Raw genomic sequence first — 17,561 nt, 5'->3', positions numbered from 1 at the left:
TTTGGTTTCTTTGAAGGCGCAAAAAAATGCCGTGAGGGCCGCTACTATCACATCCTCCCGCCGCCATGTCTTCTTCACTACATAACAAGCACACGTTGCACGCTGCACCTGCGTAGTGAGACTTGGATAAAGTATCTCGCGAGTTACCACACTGTGGTTGTGGACCGCGGTTACCATGGTAACCTTCACCGTTGGGAAATTTAACCTGGTTTACCGTGACACTGGTAACCCTTACATCCCTAGTCCCTCAGCTGTATGCATGTTTTAAAAAGTCTAAATGTAGAATTTAATAAATGAGCAATCATGGCTACTGATAAGTTTCATATGTATCAGATTAATAATGCAGTAGCAGTAATGATGTTACAGTAATGACAGTAATAATAAACACCAATCAGGCATAACATTATAACCACCTGCCTAATATTGTCTTGATCCCCCTTTTGCTGCCAAAACAGCCCTGACCTGTCAAGGCATGGACTCCACTAGATCCCTGAAGGTGTGCTGTGGTATCTCGCACCAAGTTGCGAGGTGGGGCCTGCATGGATTGGACTTGAATCTAGAGGCCAAGTCAACGCCTCAAACTTGCTGTGCTCCACAAACCATTCCTGAAACATTTTTGCTTTTTTTGCATGGTGCATTATCCTGCTGAAAGAGGCCACAGCCATCAGGGAATACTGTTTCCATGAAAGAGTGTACATGGTCTGCAGCAATGCTTAGGTAGGTGGTACATGTCAAAGTAACATCCACATGGATGGCAGAACCCAAGCAGAACATTTCCCAAATGATCACACTGCCTCCTCTGGCTTGCCTTTTTCCCTTAATGCATCCTGGTACCATGTGTTCCCCAGGTAAATGACCCCCAGTTCTGATGCTCACATGCCCATTGTTGGCACTTTTTGCAGTGTACAGGGTTCAGCATGGGCACCCTGACTAGTCTGTGGCTATGCAGCCCCGTACACAACAAACATGTGATGCACTGTGTGTTCTGACACCTTTCTATCAGAACCAGCATTAACTTCTTCAACAATTTGAGCAACAGTAGCTCATCTGTTGGATCTGACCACGCAGGCCAGCCTTCGCTCCCACCATGCATGAATGAGCCTCGGCCGCCTATGACCCTGTGGTGGTGTAGTGGGAGACTACCTTCCTTATCCGTCCAATTATTCCACTATCAGACCCTGTGACTCCGCTCAAAAGTTAAAGTCCAAATATGAGGAGAAACGGCTCTGAGACGAAGTCCAAAACCAGAGGCAAGACAGCTCAGAGACTAAGTCCAAATTAGAAACAAGACAGCTCAGAGACTAAGTCCAAATCAGAGGCGAGGCAGCAAATCTTCAGTCCAAAAAGGTGTTTATTCCAAGAGAAGAAGTTATAAATCCATGAGGTACCCCGGGGCAACTGAGAAATCTCCCCCGATCACCCTCTTTTATACTCGGGGTCAAGGTCACCAGTGCCCTCCTGGACCACCCCCCTCGTCATGATCACGCGAGACTGTCATCTTACTATTCTCATTTTTGTCTGACTTCCTTAAGGCCTACAAAGTGTCTCACCCAGGCCCCTATCTGTGGCCTTGGGTGAGCTGTAGCTGCACCTGCCGCTCCCCCACTCCAGCCTTTATTTTAAAGGGAGCATCAAACCTTGGTCTTTCATCAGGCTCAAATTCCCTGTTAACACAGAACTGCAAGGTGTATTCTCAAATCAATGTATATGCATGATCATGACCCTGTTTATATTTGCCACTACAGTGGTTCACCACTGTTCCTTCCTTGGACCACTTTTGATAGATACTGACCACTGTAGCCCAGGAACACCCCACAAGAGCTGCAGTTCTGGAGATGCTCTGATCCAGTCGTTTAGCCATCACAATGTGGCCCTTGTCAAACTCGCTCAAATTCTTACGCTTGCCCATTTTTCCTGTTTCCAACACATCAACTTTGAGGACATGTTCACCTGCTGTCTAATATATCCCACCCACTAACAGGTGCCATAATAGGAGATAATCAGTGTTACTCACTTCACCTGCCAGTGGTCATAATGTTATGCCTGATCGGAGACCATCCTTTCTGTCTGCCAGTTGGTGATGGTGACAGAGCAGCCGTCAGAGCCAGAGGTATTTATGATAAAGGAGGAAAGGCTAGAAGAGGAGCTGACAGGCTACAGATTACTGGAAGACCATCAGACGCCTCCGAACAGCAACAGTATGTTTGAAAGGCTGTATGATACTGTACAGAGTGTTTGACTTCTTTATATCAAACACCATGAAGGAAGATAGAAACACAAACATTTAGTGAGTAGATACAGAAGCTGGCTACTACTGAAGCCTCTTTGCTAAAGGAGAAAAATGAAAATCAAACACATTTTTATGTGAAGGTGTAGAGTAATGAATCATAACAGGGATACACGATCTATATCTGCGGGCAACTATCACTATTAGTTTTAAAAAAACATCCTTCTGTTCTATGCAAACTGTTGCTGATGGTGATCCACAGTTACATGAATAGTCTGACTGAGAATGAAAGACGGATGTAATCTTTGTCATTTTCTCTCTCTGCTCACTCTTTAGTTGGACCTCCAGAGTCAGCCCCAGAGTCAGCGCATCAGGTTTGGATGAAAAACAAGGTTTTTCGAGAGCTGAAGCTCAGCAGCAGGAGAGAGAAGGAGTGGTAGAGGCTGATACCCTGGATCTGTGCTCAAAACCAGCAGAGATTGCACCAAGAGGTTCTGGTCCAAATAGAGGCAGGAAAATGACAGACTTGACTGCAGAAGAAGAAAAAAATATTGTGGATCCCTGTGACTCTCTGACTGTTGAATACAGTGGCAGTGAAGTTCCTGATGTAGAGACTCAACTGGAATCAGAGCTGTCACTGACTAACACTGGAGTGAATGGTTTATGTGGTGCTGCAGCAGACTGGAGGGGGGAGGCAGTGTCAATATATATATATTTATATATATATATTGACACTGCCTCCCCCCTCCAGTATATATAAATATATACTAACACTCATTCATCTTGATCAAACGGCCGGAAAGAATGTTGTCGAAGGGCCACATGTGGGTTGACGTCATGAGTTGCATCAGTCTGATTTACACACACTAATACACTAATATCTATTCATGTTTGTTATTCCAGCAACTCTTTACACTTGGAGCTGGCATGTATACAGCTTTGACATTCTACTTTATTTCCACATGTATGTGTAAGGAAATGTTCCTTATTACAGTGCACTTGATGATTTTTTTTCCACATTATTTTTGAGTCTGCTTGGAAAGAATCAAGTGAAGTGCTGGGCTATCTCTCTCTCTCTGTCTCTGTCTCTGTCTCTCTCTCTCTCTCTCTCTCTCTCTCTCTCTCTCTCTCTCTCTCTCTCTCTATATATATATATATATATATATATATATATATATATATATATATATTTGTTTGTAATTCAGTCTGTGGTTGCAGATGACAGACGCACCGTTTAAACATGTGGTGTGACTTGCATTCTGATCACTGTTATCCACAGTGATCCATTGTCCAATATACAGCCAGCAGCGCCTCTCCTCACCTCCTCACCTGTCCACTGACACACACAGCTGCCCGAGAGAAACAACAAACTGACGTCATCATTGGGCGACTCTCTCACCTCACCTAAAAGAGCCACAACTGTCTTGAACACACTAAAAGACGACAGGCAGTGTGAAATACACGGAGCTTCTTGCATGTCCGCCGTGTCTCGGCGGTGTGTGGATCTGTTGACGGCCGTGCACCGCAGCAGCAGCAGCCGCTGCCGTCGCCGCCGCCCGCATCTGTCCGTACAGGAGCAGGCACACAGACCTGGCGATGATGGCGGACTGTGTCGGCTTTCAAGCGCAAATCGCCTCGATTATAGAAATATTGGCCAATTCTGCGGTGGCGGAGATCTGTAAATTGGTGGACGATGGCTACGCGGCGCTGCGCTCCCAGATGGATCAGGAGCGGGAGAAGAGCGAGAAGGAGAACGATACGCTGCGACAGAAACTGCGAGAAATGGACGTGAAGATGCGGAGTTACGAGAGGAAAATGAGGAGACGAAGTCAGCGGGAGGAAATGCACGCCGTTCATTTTAGGCCACCCGAAGGTAAACAGATGGAGAGGCAGGAGGCAGGGCTGCAGACACCATGATGGACACAACCTCACACATATACACGAGCTCATCTAGAGAACAGCACACTGACTCTGTCACACACTGATGTGCTCTAATACGTCCTGCACTAATGTGGACATCAGCATCATGCAGGCACATATCATATGACATGGCAGGCAGGCCCGATTGAAATAGGCTTGATCTGTGTCACTTAAGGTCAAAAGCAAAAATGCCGACTTCTGATTTACCCCCAGTGGTGTCTGATCTGCTGGGCTCCTCTTAACTCCTACTCCTTCATGTCTCTGGCCACAGTTTGCGTGCTGTATTTCTTTAGACACTATCATGTAGAAATATGTCATTTAGTGTAAATGTAAAACTATGGTTTGACAAATGTGGCCCTCTTCAAGCCAAAGCCAGGCAATAAAGCAGCACCCACCTTCACATTCTGTCAACTCTATCACAATACAAGGGCCAGGCTGGCCATCCCACTGAGTCAGCATATCAGTAACCAATTCAATTATATCTGGAGATGATTATGTCAGATCTGACGTCCATGCTACGCACATCCAAACTAACAAAAAAAGTCACAAATTATCACAACATGAAACAAAAAGACCACTCACACTGGATATTGGAGCCCTGCAGGGTGTCATACCACCAGACAACCCTGTATTGTAGAATTACAGATAAATCCACCTTGTGCCTTGTAGCATGTTGTGTTTCTCACACTACTGCACCACTACATGTTAATTCCATGTGACAGACTGCAAAGCAGAGGATTTTTTTTTTTTTTTTACTAGTTTCTCTTCTTAAGTACTGTTTTCTGGTACTTTACCTGAGTACGTCCATTCCCTGCTAATTTAGACTTCCTCTCCACTACATTTATTTGATACATGTAGTTAGTAATTACTTTATAGATTCAGATTATTCACTGTTTATAGCCTATTAATTGTGACATGTTACCGTTCAGTTAGTGATGTAGTTGGAACATTGTGTGAGAGGAAGCTGCATCATAACATTTTTAAATCAGTTTTACCTGTTTAGTCCTTAATCACAGATACTGAAAATCTGTGAATAATGGCCGAATAAACATCCAGGGCCCATAATCGGTCAACCCCTCATTTTTTATACAAGAACTGAGCAATTATGACCAGAAATCAGATAGACAATGTGGCTGTCTGAGGCGGTAAGATCTGTGGATAATATCAGCTCAGTTCGCTGTACTATCTTTCAGTACCTGATGACCATCAGCTTCTGGTGCCAGCTCTTACTACCTCCTCTGAAGATGAACCCTTTCAACATGTTTCAAAGGTAAAGACTATCAGAGTACATTAAAAATCGTGAGAGCACTTAACAGCTATTTCAGGGTAGCTACAGATGGTTAGGCCGAAAGGTTCATATATTACCTACCTGTGCTCTTTCCCTCACAGTCCTGCGTAGCACAAACTTGTGGATGATTTCTGACATTTTAGGTAACCCAGACATATGAGCATGGTCAGATGTTTGAGTCCTAGGTTCATCCTGAGCTGTGATGACTGAACCTGATGAATACAGACATGTTGTCATGTTCCAGCTGCTTTTCACTGTATGACAGCAGGAGGACACCCAGGTGTTGACTCTGGTGAAGCAGGAGAAAGTGGAGGGAGATGACTGCAACCTGGACCTCAAGGTGGAGGTCAACATCAGGGCAGAATGTGGCCTGTCTACTGGTGAGTGTGGTTTGCCATTGATTAAATATGTGTGTCACTGATTCTTCTGATGGGTTCAATGTTGACGAAACATTTACACCACATCTGTACTGCAGTCGCCTGCTCACATCTTCTCCATTAATAAACCTTAGTCATTTTGCCCTTACCTGTCCTTCTTCAGCCCTGGAGCCCAGTGAGGAGACCCCACCCAGTGACATTGTTCTTGGCACCAGTGTCACCAACATCACCACCTCCACTGCCCAGCCCTCCCCCTCTCCAACTGACGCCACAATGGACCTGACCTGCAGGCCTCGAGCAAAACGTAAAGCCAGCAAGCCTCTAAGCAACAGTGTAACAGTCAGCAGTGGGGGGATCCCGGGCCCTGAGGCTGTTCACAGGGACCTGGGAGGGAGCCTGACAGATGGTGCTATGAAGCCAGATATTGAGACAGGGGATCCTACAGAAGACGAACTCCATCATTCTCAGCTGTCAGCCCCTGTAGCGTCAGATGAGCCCAGCCCTGACCGCCTCAACAGCCTGGGCCTGGACCTGGCCTGGATGCAGGAGAGGGTCAGCCATCTTGGTGCAGCATATGCAGTAGCGCAGCTGGGTTTGGGGAACACAGAAACCGGCCACCCCTCTGCCTCCTTCCCCTCTCATGGAGGAGGAGACAATCTAGATGGCCCTCCAACCATGCTCTTCACAGGTGGCACTCATGAAATGGCTGCTTTTGCTGCCTCCTTTGACATGGCTGCTGCCGCTGCTGTTGTGGCCGCACCCCCTCCCCCTGCAGCTCCTTCTGTCACTACGACCAGCCAGAGGCGACCTTACAGGAGCAGCACTGCCGCAACTAAAGAACCTGTGGTGTGCGCTGTGTGCGGCCGTATCTTTCCTAGTGCAGCTGCCCTGGAGCTGCACCAACGGGTGCACACAGGGGAGAGACCTTACACCTGCCCCCACTGTGGAAAGGGCTTTGCCCAGCCCAACAACCTGCGTGTCCACCTCCTCATCCACACTGGGGAGAGGCGTTATCGATGTTCACTATGTGGGAAGAGTTTCATCTCATCCAGCCATCTCAAGAGGCACCGCACAGTCCACACGCAGGAGAAGCCCTACAGCTGCTCACGCTGCGGACAGTCCTTCAGCCAAATGTGTAGCGTCCGCAGACACCGGCAGCAGTCCCAGTGTGGCCTGTAGACAGGCTACTGGAGGGGATGGATTTCATCTGGAAGGGATACTCGTACAGTTTGGACTCTGAAGGGTGAATGATTGAAATCCCTTCATATGGGAATTATAGCATCTTATGTGAGTATGTAAGCACGAGCAAATGAGAAGCAAGGCTGTATCCTGTCATGTCATGGCACATAGAATTGATATATGTCTTAAATTATAGCAGTAATATGTGACTTCTGTTTTTTAAGGTTTTTTTTCCCCCTCAAGCCCTCTGATTCTTTTCTTACTCCTTGTTTCAAACTGACGAGACCACAGAGTGGACTATACACGAGTGCCTGGACAGTGTTTATAGCACTTTACCTGTCATTTGTCATTAAATTGTCCTGTTTGTGACAGACTGTCTGGTTTACATAACTTACCCATGTGTGCTGATCTAGAAGAGAGTTAGTCTTAGTTTAGCACGACAAAGCTGCAATGGCTGCAATATAATCCTTTTGGGCAACTCCAAATGTCAAAGTTATGTCCACTGCTTGTTCTTGTCACTTACAAGCTGAGGTAGTGCCTATAATGACAATATTACAGAAATCATTCCTGGAGAGAAACCTTTTTGTTAAAGTGTAATTTTTTTTTGTCTCTTTGAAGGAGTAAACTGTCGTGTCTTGTTCTGAAATCTCACAGGTGAGATGTTACAGTTATTGCCTCATCTAGATTGTCCTAATCGGTTTAATAGTCAGCTATGACTTAAAAATCCTTTATTTAACTAAAAGGTCTCTCCAGAATCATCTCCATAATATTGTCAGATACTCAGAATAACAACCTGAGCCTATCAGTGACAAAAACGCTGTTAGATAATGCAACTTTGACAGTCAGTTTCCCCAAAGGATTACTTTGTAGTCGTGTCGAGGCTGCCAGCTGAGGAGATCTGCTATACTGATTCCTAAACTTTTGTAGTATGAATAGTTTACTTACTAAACATGTAAATAAAGGACCCAGGTTTAGAAATATTGGAATTCCCCTTTTTAAGAAAGAAAGAAAAAAATTTGGGCCTGTTTCAAAAGCCAGATTCATATTTCTAGACATTGCCAACCGTTGTTTGTTTTAGGGCTGCTGGGACTCAGATATGAAAGGATGCCTGTATGGTTATTTAGTCCTTGATCTCAGTATTGAATGTTCAGAAAGATATCCATCTTCTTTTCTGACTGTGGGTAGATATGTCTATTCTGAATAATATCAGACTCTCCTTTAAAGCACTTTAAATGTTCCCATAACTAACTGTTAAATCCATGGCCAAAAATTAGGAGGCAGCGCTGATAAACATTGAGTTTATCATGATGTATTTGTTGTATCATCCACGCCGCTTCTTACATTTCTACAGTACCATGAATGAGTGGCCTTTTCAAGGCAGCCTGCTACTGAATGGTAAATGTTGGCATTTGTAGTACAGGCCTGCACTTTCTTGTGTATGATTGTGTTCATGATAATGTATGTCACACTGATTGTCAGTGTATTTATTTACCGCTCATCTCTCAAGAATAGGGGAAGATGTAATGCATTGTCCAGAATGTTGACCTCTAGGTTTGAATCCAGATTGGGCAGTGAAATCAGAATATTTATATGTTTTAGTTACAAAGCACCGTTGACGCTGGGCTGCAAGGTTTAACTCTCCCTCTCTCAACTCTTCACAGGATGAAGCCTGAGATCTAACTTTTTAATGTCAATCATTCTTTTTCTCAATCCAGTAACAAATGATTGTAAAAAGATCTAAAGTTATATATATATATATATATATATATATATATATATATATATATATATATATATATATATATATATATATATATATATATATATATATATATATATATATATATATATATATGTATGTATGTATGTGTGTGTGTGTGTGTGTAGGTGTTGTATGTGTAGGTGTTTGGATGTAACTTGCACTAGCTGTTGCACAGCTAAAACAGATATTTTGCCTTTTAGTTTTCTTTCATGACATGTTCCAGTTTGTTAAAATGTATGGGTTTCATTAAACACGTATAACAGTTTGCAGTGGACTTACCTGTACTGTGGGCATCATTTGTGTGATGTGACTTCATTTATAAAGGACAGGACTTTCTCAGTTGTCTGAAGTCCTCAGTTTTACTTCAAGACATTCAAATAGAAAAAGACGGGGACAGGAGAAGAAGTTACTTGTCTTAGCAGGATAACAGATCTCCTGTTTCATTGTGTGTATATATATATATATATATAGAATTATATTAAAGTGCAGTGTGTGGGCGCGCTCACGCACACACACATAATTGTGGAGTGGAAGGAAAATGATACCTGGTTTTAGATTTTTTTTTTTTTTTTTACAAATAAAAAACTAAAAAGTGTAGTGTGCAAAGGCATTCAGCTCCCTTTACTCTGACAGACCTAAATAAAAAAAGTATGCCGCAACTGCAAACCTACCAAGACATGGCCATCCATCTAAACTGACAGGCCAGGTAAGGAGAGCATTGATCAGAGAGGCAGAGAGGCCCATGGTAACTCTGGAGGAGCTGCAGAGATCTACATCTCAGGTGGGAGAATCTATCCACAGGACTACTATTAGTTGCGCTCTCCACAAATTGGGCCCTTCTGGAAGAGTGGCAAGAAGAGAGCCATTGCTGAAACAAAACCATAAGAAGTCCTGTTTGCAGTTTGCTACATGCCATGTGGGGGACACAGCAAACGTGGAGGAAGGTGCTCTGGTCACATGAGACCAAAATTGAAGTTTTCGGCCTAAATGCAAATCGCTATGTGTGGCTGACAAAACACTGCACATCTCTCTATAAAAGCAAGGAATCTATGTCTGTCTCCTTGTGTGTGTGTCTGTCTGTGTATGTATGTGTGCCTCAAATATCTCTGCAGATCAGGATCAGACTGATCTGAGAGTTTTAACATGGCTGCTGCGTGGTTCAAGAGTATGCAAAGTCGCATTTGTTTGGACTACAATTCCACTAGCATTGTCAACCATAGCCACCATAGTCACGTTCGCACCAGAGCCAATCACTGCATACCATAGCCACATGCGCACCAGAGCCAATCACTGCAGAGCTGAAGCCTACGACATACCTTAAGAAACAAGTGAATTTATACCTGGAGCGGCGCGAGTTGGACCGGGATTTTGCCGGCGGTTCGGTCTCGTTCTGTGCATCTAAACTGACTGTTGTGGATTAATGAGACTAAACGAGTACGGACCGAGTCTGTTCCGGTCTGAGGAGATCCGGATATGCGAGGACAACAAAGTGGAATTGGAATCTGTGGATGTTCGTGTGTAACTAACTGCTAGCCCACCCCCACACGGCCCACCTCCCGAGTCGACGGACTGGACGCACCGGCACGTCCAAAACCGGACTTAGGGTAAATAATGTCCGTCACGCTTTTTCGCGAACATTGCCGTCACGTTTGCTTTGTGTCTGGTGCAGGAAGAAATGGTAAAAACGGGCTTTTGTCACGAAAGTGTCCACAAGCCGCAAGTTTGGTTGCTGAAGAACTGGGGAAGTTGTGTGAGGGACACCGGCGGTGATACAGACAGCGACAGAGATGGCGAGTTTTGAGATTTGTGACATATAGTGTGTTTGGAGTGTATAGTTTGTGTTTAATGTAGTGTTACGTGTAGTGCAGTGGTCCTCAATAGGCGGCCCCTGGGCTGCATCCGGCCACTCACTGCTGTGAGCGCAACTTTCAACTTTCACTTTCATTTTCGGAGCAGCTCGCGTATTTACATTTTACCGGTTGTAAGGTAAGGTAAGGGATTGAAAATGGCGTGTTCCAAGTAAACTGCTATAACAAAAGTTATAAAAGAAAAAGAGTTGACAGTGCAAATCTTCAACTTAAATAAGTAGGGTCTTTCCATTTGCATTCATTCTCTCTTCAACCAGGTCAAGACACACATACCCAATAATGAAACAATAACATAGACTTCACATTACAAAGTTTAACAAATTCTGGCCAGTTCATTATGTTTTCACATACACAACTGTAGTTAAACAGACGGAGAGTCTCTCCCGGCCAACACCCTTTCGCTCACGGTGCCAACATTTTTATCGTCCTTGTTAAAACTAATTAACCCACAACCCTCTTACATATCATCTTATTCACAAACACATTAATGAACCATAATTACACCAACACCAACAGAATACCCAAGAGTCATTGCGCACAGTCCACAAGGGGCGTTACAAGATGCCAGGGCTGTGATGAAGATTTCCAATTTGAAACAGCATTGTGAATGGCATAGGAATTTTGAAAAGATATTTACTCAAAAATTAATTAAGCAGAACACAAATAAATGCACTTAAATCATCACATCAAGCTGCAAGCAGGATTCTTGTCACATCTATGACACAATGAAATAAAAGAATGCATGACTGAAATGATGTTTGAAGGCAAACAAAAAGAGGAAATATCCAACTGTGTATTTTAATTTATGTTAAAATGGAAATGACATTTTATTTTAGTTTGTATTTCGATGTTTTGAATGAAAAGGACATTTTGTTTTGAATATAACAGTATTTTTGCATGTGGCCTGACCGACCTCAATACATAGACCTTTGAGTCATAGAACATTTTTTTGTGGCCCTTTTAAGATTTGTATTTGAGTACCCCTGCCCTATATCAAGGTGTGCATAATTATTAGGCAGCTTCTTTTCCTCAGGCAAAATGGGCCAAATAAGAGATTTAACTCACTCTGAAAAGTCAAAAATTACAAAAAGTCTCCTTGAGGGATGCAGCACCCCTGAAATTGCTAAGATATTGAGGTGTGATCAGAGAACCATCAAATGTCAAGTTGCAGATAGTCAACAGGGTTGCAAGAAAGGTATTGAGAAAAAAAAGACAATGATTTTTATGCAGGGCAATGCTCCATCACATGCATCCAAGTACTCCTCTTGTGTGGCTAACCAGCGAAGGCCTCACCTGACCTGAACCCAACTGAGAATGTGTGAGCCCTTCTTAAATGGGAGATTTACAGTGAAAGAAAAAAAAGGCCTATCACTGTTATTGAAAAGAGGGGTGGCTATATCGGTCACTGATTTTTATTTATTTATTTTTTTAAATGTCAGAAATGTTTATTTGAAAGTTTTGAGTTGTTTGTTTGTAATTCTAACTTCATCAGATGAAAATAAAAAAAAGTGAAATGTGTGTTTTTAATTTAGTTCCATAATAATTGTGTACAGATAGATATTCTCTTAAAGAGAAACTCTTGCCAAAAAGCAACCTAGGCTTTATTTGTGAATGTATATGAGTAAAACCTTCGTGTAAAAGCATAATTACGATGAAAGAGGCACTTTCAAATTTACCATAGTTTTGTTTTCAGGCAAGCTAATTTTTAATGGAGTGCTTGGGGCTGGGTCTCTACACATGAACATGAGCACTGAGAACATTGTTTGTGTACACAGAGTTTAGGGGTGAAATTTCATTCCGGTGCTGATACGCCTGGAGGTAGTGTCAGAAGTGAACCGAACCAGTAGCCCCTTTCACACAGAGAGGAGACATTAATACTGCAGTGGTGGTTCACCAATTCTCAGCGTTGGTGAGTCACACAGATCTAAGCATCTCTGCCTTGAAGACGAACCGCCTTGAAATTCATAATGAACGCCAGCGCTGCAGCTCCTAAAGAGGTACACGTCATGATGATGATGTCTATGTGTTGTCAAGGTGTTTCCCCGGCGTCCCCCCTGTCAATCTAAACCTGTGGATAGTTTATAATCATATGGATTATAATGTGTTGTGATTGAGATCCTGATCCACCAAACATCCTGGAAAGTGTCAAAGTTATGTTTTTCACTCTAAATGATATAATAACATAATCAACATCAGTAAACTGGATGCTGTCTGACTCTCTCACTTGCAGGTGGAGGCTGTTTTCTGCAGTCAACTGAAGTCTCGGTCCGGAGGGCTGACAATCATAGTGTTTTTTTTTCTCATCACAAACACTCGGTGACTTCTTTGCCGGTGACAGACACTGTTTTTCGGGCAGAAATGTGACGAAGAGTCGGTAGGACAGGAGGATAGACAGGATGACAGACACTTCTCCACGTATATCTGCATATTTTTTTCCTCATATAAGTTGCCAAAGACAGTCACAGTTGCTACATCACTTTTGTTTGGTCATGTCACGTTGCTTTGTGAAACATTTCTCTTTATTGATTTAAGTGAAGGACCTGTGTAGTTATCAGACCGTCGAATTGACACGCCATGGATACGCGCAGCCGGCTTATCGATTCTCATTGGTTCGGTTTGCCAATAACGCACCCCTGTCAGGGTTCTCACGGATCCTTAAAAAGTCTTAAAAGGCATTAAATTCACGAATCTAAAAATAAGGCCTTAATTGGCATTAAAATGTCTTAAATACATCTTTCAAAAGTCTTAAAAACGTGAACTTGTGATGTATTTTATTTTATGGTTGTAATTAGTCTCAAATCCAAAAAGGTAACATACATTTATTTTTTTTCAAATCATTTACGAATGAATCTCGCGGTAACATCGCGCAATCACTGTAGCGGAACCATCAGTCATGTGGTTGCAGCCCGGACCTTCAGAGCAGCGCATCTTCATGGAGCAACCCGGGAGCACCTGTAGCAAGGTAGCAACCATGGTAGCAGCCAGGTAGCAACCTAGCAACTCGTTTAGCAATGGGGAAGTGTAAATTCAAAGAAAACTGGCTGTCCGACCAACATTTTTCTAAATGGCTAAAAGCGGTGCCAGGCAACGTATACGAGGCACGGTGCATTTTGTGCAAAAAATGTTTCAAACTCGGCACGATGGGAGTGAAGGCAGTGGAGTCACATATGCACAGCACGAAACACCAAGCCTCGGAGTCCAGCTGCCAACAGACGCCAAGTATTTCGCAGTTCTGTTCGACCCTCGTCTCCACCATGCCTCCGCCTCCGCCTCCACCCTCGGGCCCGGCGACATCAACAACTCGGACCGCAGCACCGCGTCTTGAGACAATTTTCGGCTGCACGCCTACTTTGAAAGCAGAGGTACTGTGGTCGCTGAACACCGTGACCAAACACCAATGATTCAAGTCTAATGAGGGAGTTGGAGAGATATTCCGTGCAATGTTCCCAGATTCTGATATTGCCCACTCGTCTGCATGTGGGTCCACCAAGACAGCCTACATCAGCAAATTTGGATTAGCTCCGTACATTTTAAAGCAGCTCGTTGCGGATGCTAACAAGGACACGTTTGTTTTAATGTTTGACGAGAGCCTCAACCAGACCACAAAAACAAAACAACTGGATCTGCATATCCGCTACTGGTGCGAAGATCACGTCCAGTCAAGATATATTGGGTCGCAGTTCATGGGACATGGAACAGCCCAGGATTTACTACGCCATTTCAAAGTAAGTAGGCATCAAACAGAGATTATAGAAGTAGAAAATTATAAACATCATTCTCCCTAACTCATGCATGTAAACGTGGTGACCAAAACTTTCAATATACTGTAATACAGTCCATATCAACACCACTGCAAATTATAAAATCAGTAATATTTAATCAATTAACTTAAAGTTAATATTTTTTCTGAAAGTGTCAAACAAAACTGAACCTTATTATATTTGTAGAGGTAGAAGTTGGCTGTTGTATTGGATCACATTATATTGTACAAGTGTTGTTTATAGTCTTCAGGTTTGACTAAGGTGTCAAATGATATTTTTTACTACCTTTTCTGTGTCAGCGTTCCATTTATTACATAGAAAATAAGATACATGGCAGTTTGCTGGATTAATCCAGTATGATTTTGATATGCTTCATGAGCTCTAATGTTATTTATTCTCAGGAATGTGCCAAGGACCTGGATAGACATAAGCTGTTGTCAGTCTCCATGGATGGACCAAATGTGAACTGGAAGTTCCTGGAGCTACTGCAGCAAGAACAGTCAGAACAGTATGGGGGCGCTCAACTGATTGTGGTAGGAAGTTGTGGTCTCCACACCTTACATAATGCTTGCAAAGGCGGCTTTGTCATGTGGCAACTGGACAAGGTTCTGAGGGCCATGCATGCACTCTTCCATAATACACCTGCAAGGAGGGAGGATTTCACGGTTCTTACCAAAACCACACAATTTCCACTGGCATTCTGTGGCCACCGGTGGCTTGAGAACCTACCAGCTGTGGAGAGGGCTTTAGAGGTGTGGCCTTCAGTGACCATGTACGTGGATGCAGTCAGGACCAAGAGGCTACCAAATCTAGGGACCTCATCTTTTGACACCCTTGAGGCGGCACAGAAAGATCCTCTCATCATGGCAAAACTTTACTTCTACATGTCTGTCATCAGGACCTTCAGCCCCTTCCTCACTGCATACCAGACAGATCAGCCAATGATACCATTTCTTGTGAATGATTTGGCAGAACTGATGAAGGTAATTATATTCTACTACTGAGTATTGTTTGTTTAAAAAATATGAAAGAAGAAAGCAAAGAAGCAAAACAGTGTTTACATATTGTCAAGTCCATATGGTTGTAATTATTTGGGTTACATTTTAGCTTTTTCTGTTTACAGAGTATTTTGAGGCGTTTTATCAAGAGGGAGGTCCTTCAGGACATCAGTCCACTCCAGTTAGCCAGACTGGATGTTGGTGACAAAAAGAATTGGGTCCATCCTAAGGAAGTGAACACTGGCTTGGGTGCAGAATCAACCCTGAAGGTAGTGTTTCATGTTATTGTTTAAAATATTACCAGGATCCAGAAAATTGATTTACTAGTTGTTACATAGGATACTCTCATTATCCCTGTCAGGATCTCCAAAGACAGAAAAAGATAAGAGATCTCACAGTCCTAGAGTTTAAGAGGGACTGCATCAAGGTGATGTCAACCATCCTGCAGAAAGTGCAAAACAAGAGCCCCTTAAAATATCCCACTGTGAGGCAGCTGACCTGTTTGGACCCTAGAAAGATGTTCTCTGATCCAGAATGGTGCCAGGGCAAGATGAGGAATCTCGTTCAGAGGTTTCTGCACGATAAACAATTGTCAGGAGGCGTCACAGCCGGTATGAGAGAATAGAGCAGTTCAAGTTTTCTTTCTGCATTCCCTGCATTATCTGTCTCTAAATGAAAAAGAAACTAAGAGTGATGTAAATAGCATCTAAAGAAGTGTTGGGTATCCAGAAAGCGCATATTAATTTGCCTGATTCTTATAGTATTTAGCGTGACAAAGTAAAATAAAGTGTTTGCATGTTTTATTGAATTTTGCCTGTGCCTTTGTATTGTGTCTTGCAGGTGACGTGATTACACAGCAGTTTTGTGACTTCCTATCCGTTGAGGCTAGACATGACACCTTCCACTCCTACCGACCCACTGAGACAAGGGTGGATGTCTTCCTCCATCAGACTTTCCAGAGCAAATGCTACCCTGAGCTATGGGAGTTTTGTAAGAAGCTTCTTCTCCTATCGCTTGGCCAGGCGACAGTAGAGAGAGGCTTTTCAATAAACAAAGAGGTTGAAACTTGCAATATGCATGAAGAAACAATGGTCAGCCAGCGACTGATCTGTGACTATGTCACAGTTTGTGGGGGTGTCCTCAAGGTCCCCATCACTAAGGAGCTCCTGTCCTCAGCTGCATCAGCCAGGTCAAGGTACATGATGTACCTAGATGAGGAAAAGCAAAAGAAAATGAATGACATTGCAACACAGAACCAAAGGGCAGCTGCAGAGCGCATCGAAGAACTTAAGAAGAAGAAAAAATGTCTGTCTGAGGTGGCAAAAGTTCTGCTCGACGATGCCGATCAGCTTGCTACGCAAGCAGAAGGAAAGGCTGGTAGCCTGATGGCACAGCTAATCAAAAAATCTAACACACTGAGAAAGCGCCACAAAGAAAAACTGGCAGAATTGGCAGATGTGGAGGAGGAACTGAAAAAAGCAATGCCATAGCAGCTACATATCACAAACGGGCAACAGTTTTACCTCAGCAGCAGAGTGTTTTTTCCAGTTTTTCTTTTGCAAGCATTTATATGATGCTTAGGATACAGTTAGTTATACAGTAAGTTATTTGTAATCGTTACCTTCCAGTGGAGGATTCATGATGCATTCTTTTACATGTGTATTTGTACATGTGTCTCCATGTCTTGAAGTATTAATGTTTTTCAAAAAAAGTTTCCATTTGATCAGAAGGTCATGTTCAAATAAAAATTTGGACAAAATTGTCCCGAACCCTATGATGAGGTGTTATTTTTCCATTTGTGTTTATTATGAAGTTGGTCTTAAATTTAATATCAAATGGCATTAAAAAAGTCTTAAAAAGTCTTGAATTTGACTTGCCCTAAGCAGTGGGAACCCTGCCTGTAACGCACCCCAAATCATCTCCCCTGTTCTTACCGACCGTGATCCAGGAGCTGAACAAGAATGGTGCCCCTCCATGTAACACCATGCTATTGTTTGGCTGGCTGTAGTTAATAGATACTGGCTTAGCTAGTCTAAGTTAGAGGAGGTTGACTTGCAGCACTTCAACATGTGTGTTTTTTTATGCTTGGCAAGCGGACGTGACATTGGGGAGTGGCAGCAACGACAATTTCATTATTAAATTCGAAGTTTGAGATTGTGACTTAATTTCGGTTGATTTCGA

The 17,561-nt window shown here is 43.1% G+C and overlaps 3 protein-coding genes across 4 annotated transcripts in view; all 3 read left to right on the top strand.

Moving 5' to 3' along the window:
* Positions 1-2,908, top strand: part of LOC119021709 (gastrula zinc finger protein xFG20-1-like) — a 35,589-nt gene extending 32,681 nt beyond the window's left edge. Inside the window, exon 7 of the transcript XR_005075721.1 lies at positions 2,564-2,908. The gene's annotated coding sequence lies outside the window, so the exon portion shown is untranslated. The remainder of the gene's footprint in view (positions 1-2,563) is intronic.
* Positions 2,909-3,527: 619 nt separating this feature from the next.
* LOC119021717 (zinc finger protein 358-like) lies at positions 3,528-8,147 on the top strand. 2 transcript variants are annotated; one of them, XM_037102193.1, is made up of 4 exons: positions 3,528-4,100; positions 5,341-5,417; positions 5,704-5,815; positions 5,976-8,147. In XM_037102193.1, the coding sequence occupies exons 1-4, from the start codon at positions 3,824-3,826 to the stop codon at positions 6,989-6,991; spliced, it is 1,482 nt and encodes a 493-aa protein (XP_036958088.1). In that variant the 5' UTR covers positions 3,528-3,823; the 3' UTR covers positions 6,992-8,147. The 2 variants fall into 2 exon arrangements, with proteins under 2 accessions (XP_036958088.1, XP_036958082.1); XM_037102187.1 differs by having other exon boundaries at positions 3,529-4,100; positions 5,701-5,815.
* A 4,910-nt stretch (positions 8,148-13,057) lies between these two features.
* On the top strand, positions 13,058-17,154 carry LOC119021703. The gene is made up of 5 exons (XM_037102152.1): positions 13,058-14,346; positions 14,784-15,365; positions 15,506-15,649; positions 15,742-15,991; positions 16,221-17,154. The coding sequence occupies exons 1-5, from the start codon at positions 14,062-14,064 to the stop codon at positions 16,868-16,870; spliced, it is 1,911 nt and encodes a 636-aa protein (XP_036958047.1). The 5' UTR covers positions 13,058-14,061; the 3' UTR covers positions 16,871-17,154.
* The last annotated feature ends 407 nt before the right edge of the window (positions 17,155-17,561 follow it).

Source organism: Acanthopagrus latus, chromosome 1, assembly GCF_904848185.1.
Source record: "Acanthopagrus latus isolate v.2019 chromosome 1, fAcaLat1.1, whole genome shotgun sequence".
NCBI lineage: Eukaryota > Metazoa > Chordata > Actinopteri > Spariformes > Sparidae > Acanthopagrus > Acanthopagrus latus.
Note: the sequence above shows the minus strand (reverse complement) of the source record. Positions and strands in the feature narration are given on the sequence as shown.

Excerpts from the sequence above, each read along its gene's own strand:
- LOC119021703 (XM_037102152.1), top strand. The coding sequence starts at position 14,062 with ATGTTCCCAGATTCTGATATTGCCCACTCGTCTGCATGTGGGTCCACC. Across the intron at positions 15,650-15,741 it reads GTGCAGAATCAACCCTGAAG|GATCTCCAAAGACAGAAAAA; the intron begins GTAGTGTTTCAT and ends TATCCCTGTCAG. Across the intron at positions 15,992-16,220 it reads GTCAGGAGGCGTCACAGCCG|GTGACGTGATTACACAGCAG; the intron begins GTATGAGAGAAT and ends TGTGTCTTGCAG.
- LOC119021717 (XM_037102187.1), top strand. The coding sequence starts at position 3,824 with ATGATGGCGGACTGTGTCGGCTTTCAAGCGCAAATCGCCTCGATTATA. Across the intron at positions 5,418-5,700 it reads CCTTTCAACATGTTTCAAAG|CAGGAGGACACCCAGGTGTT; the intron begins GTAAAGACTATC and ends ACTGTATGACAG. Across the intron at positions 5,816-5,975 it reads AGAATGTGGCCTGTCTACTG|CCCTGGAGCCCAGTGAGGAG; the intron begins GTGAGTGTGGTT and ends GTCCTTCTTCAG.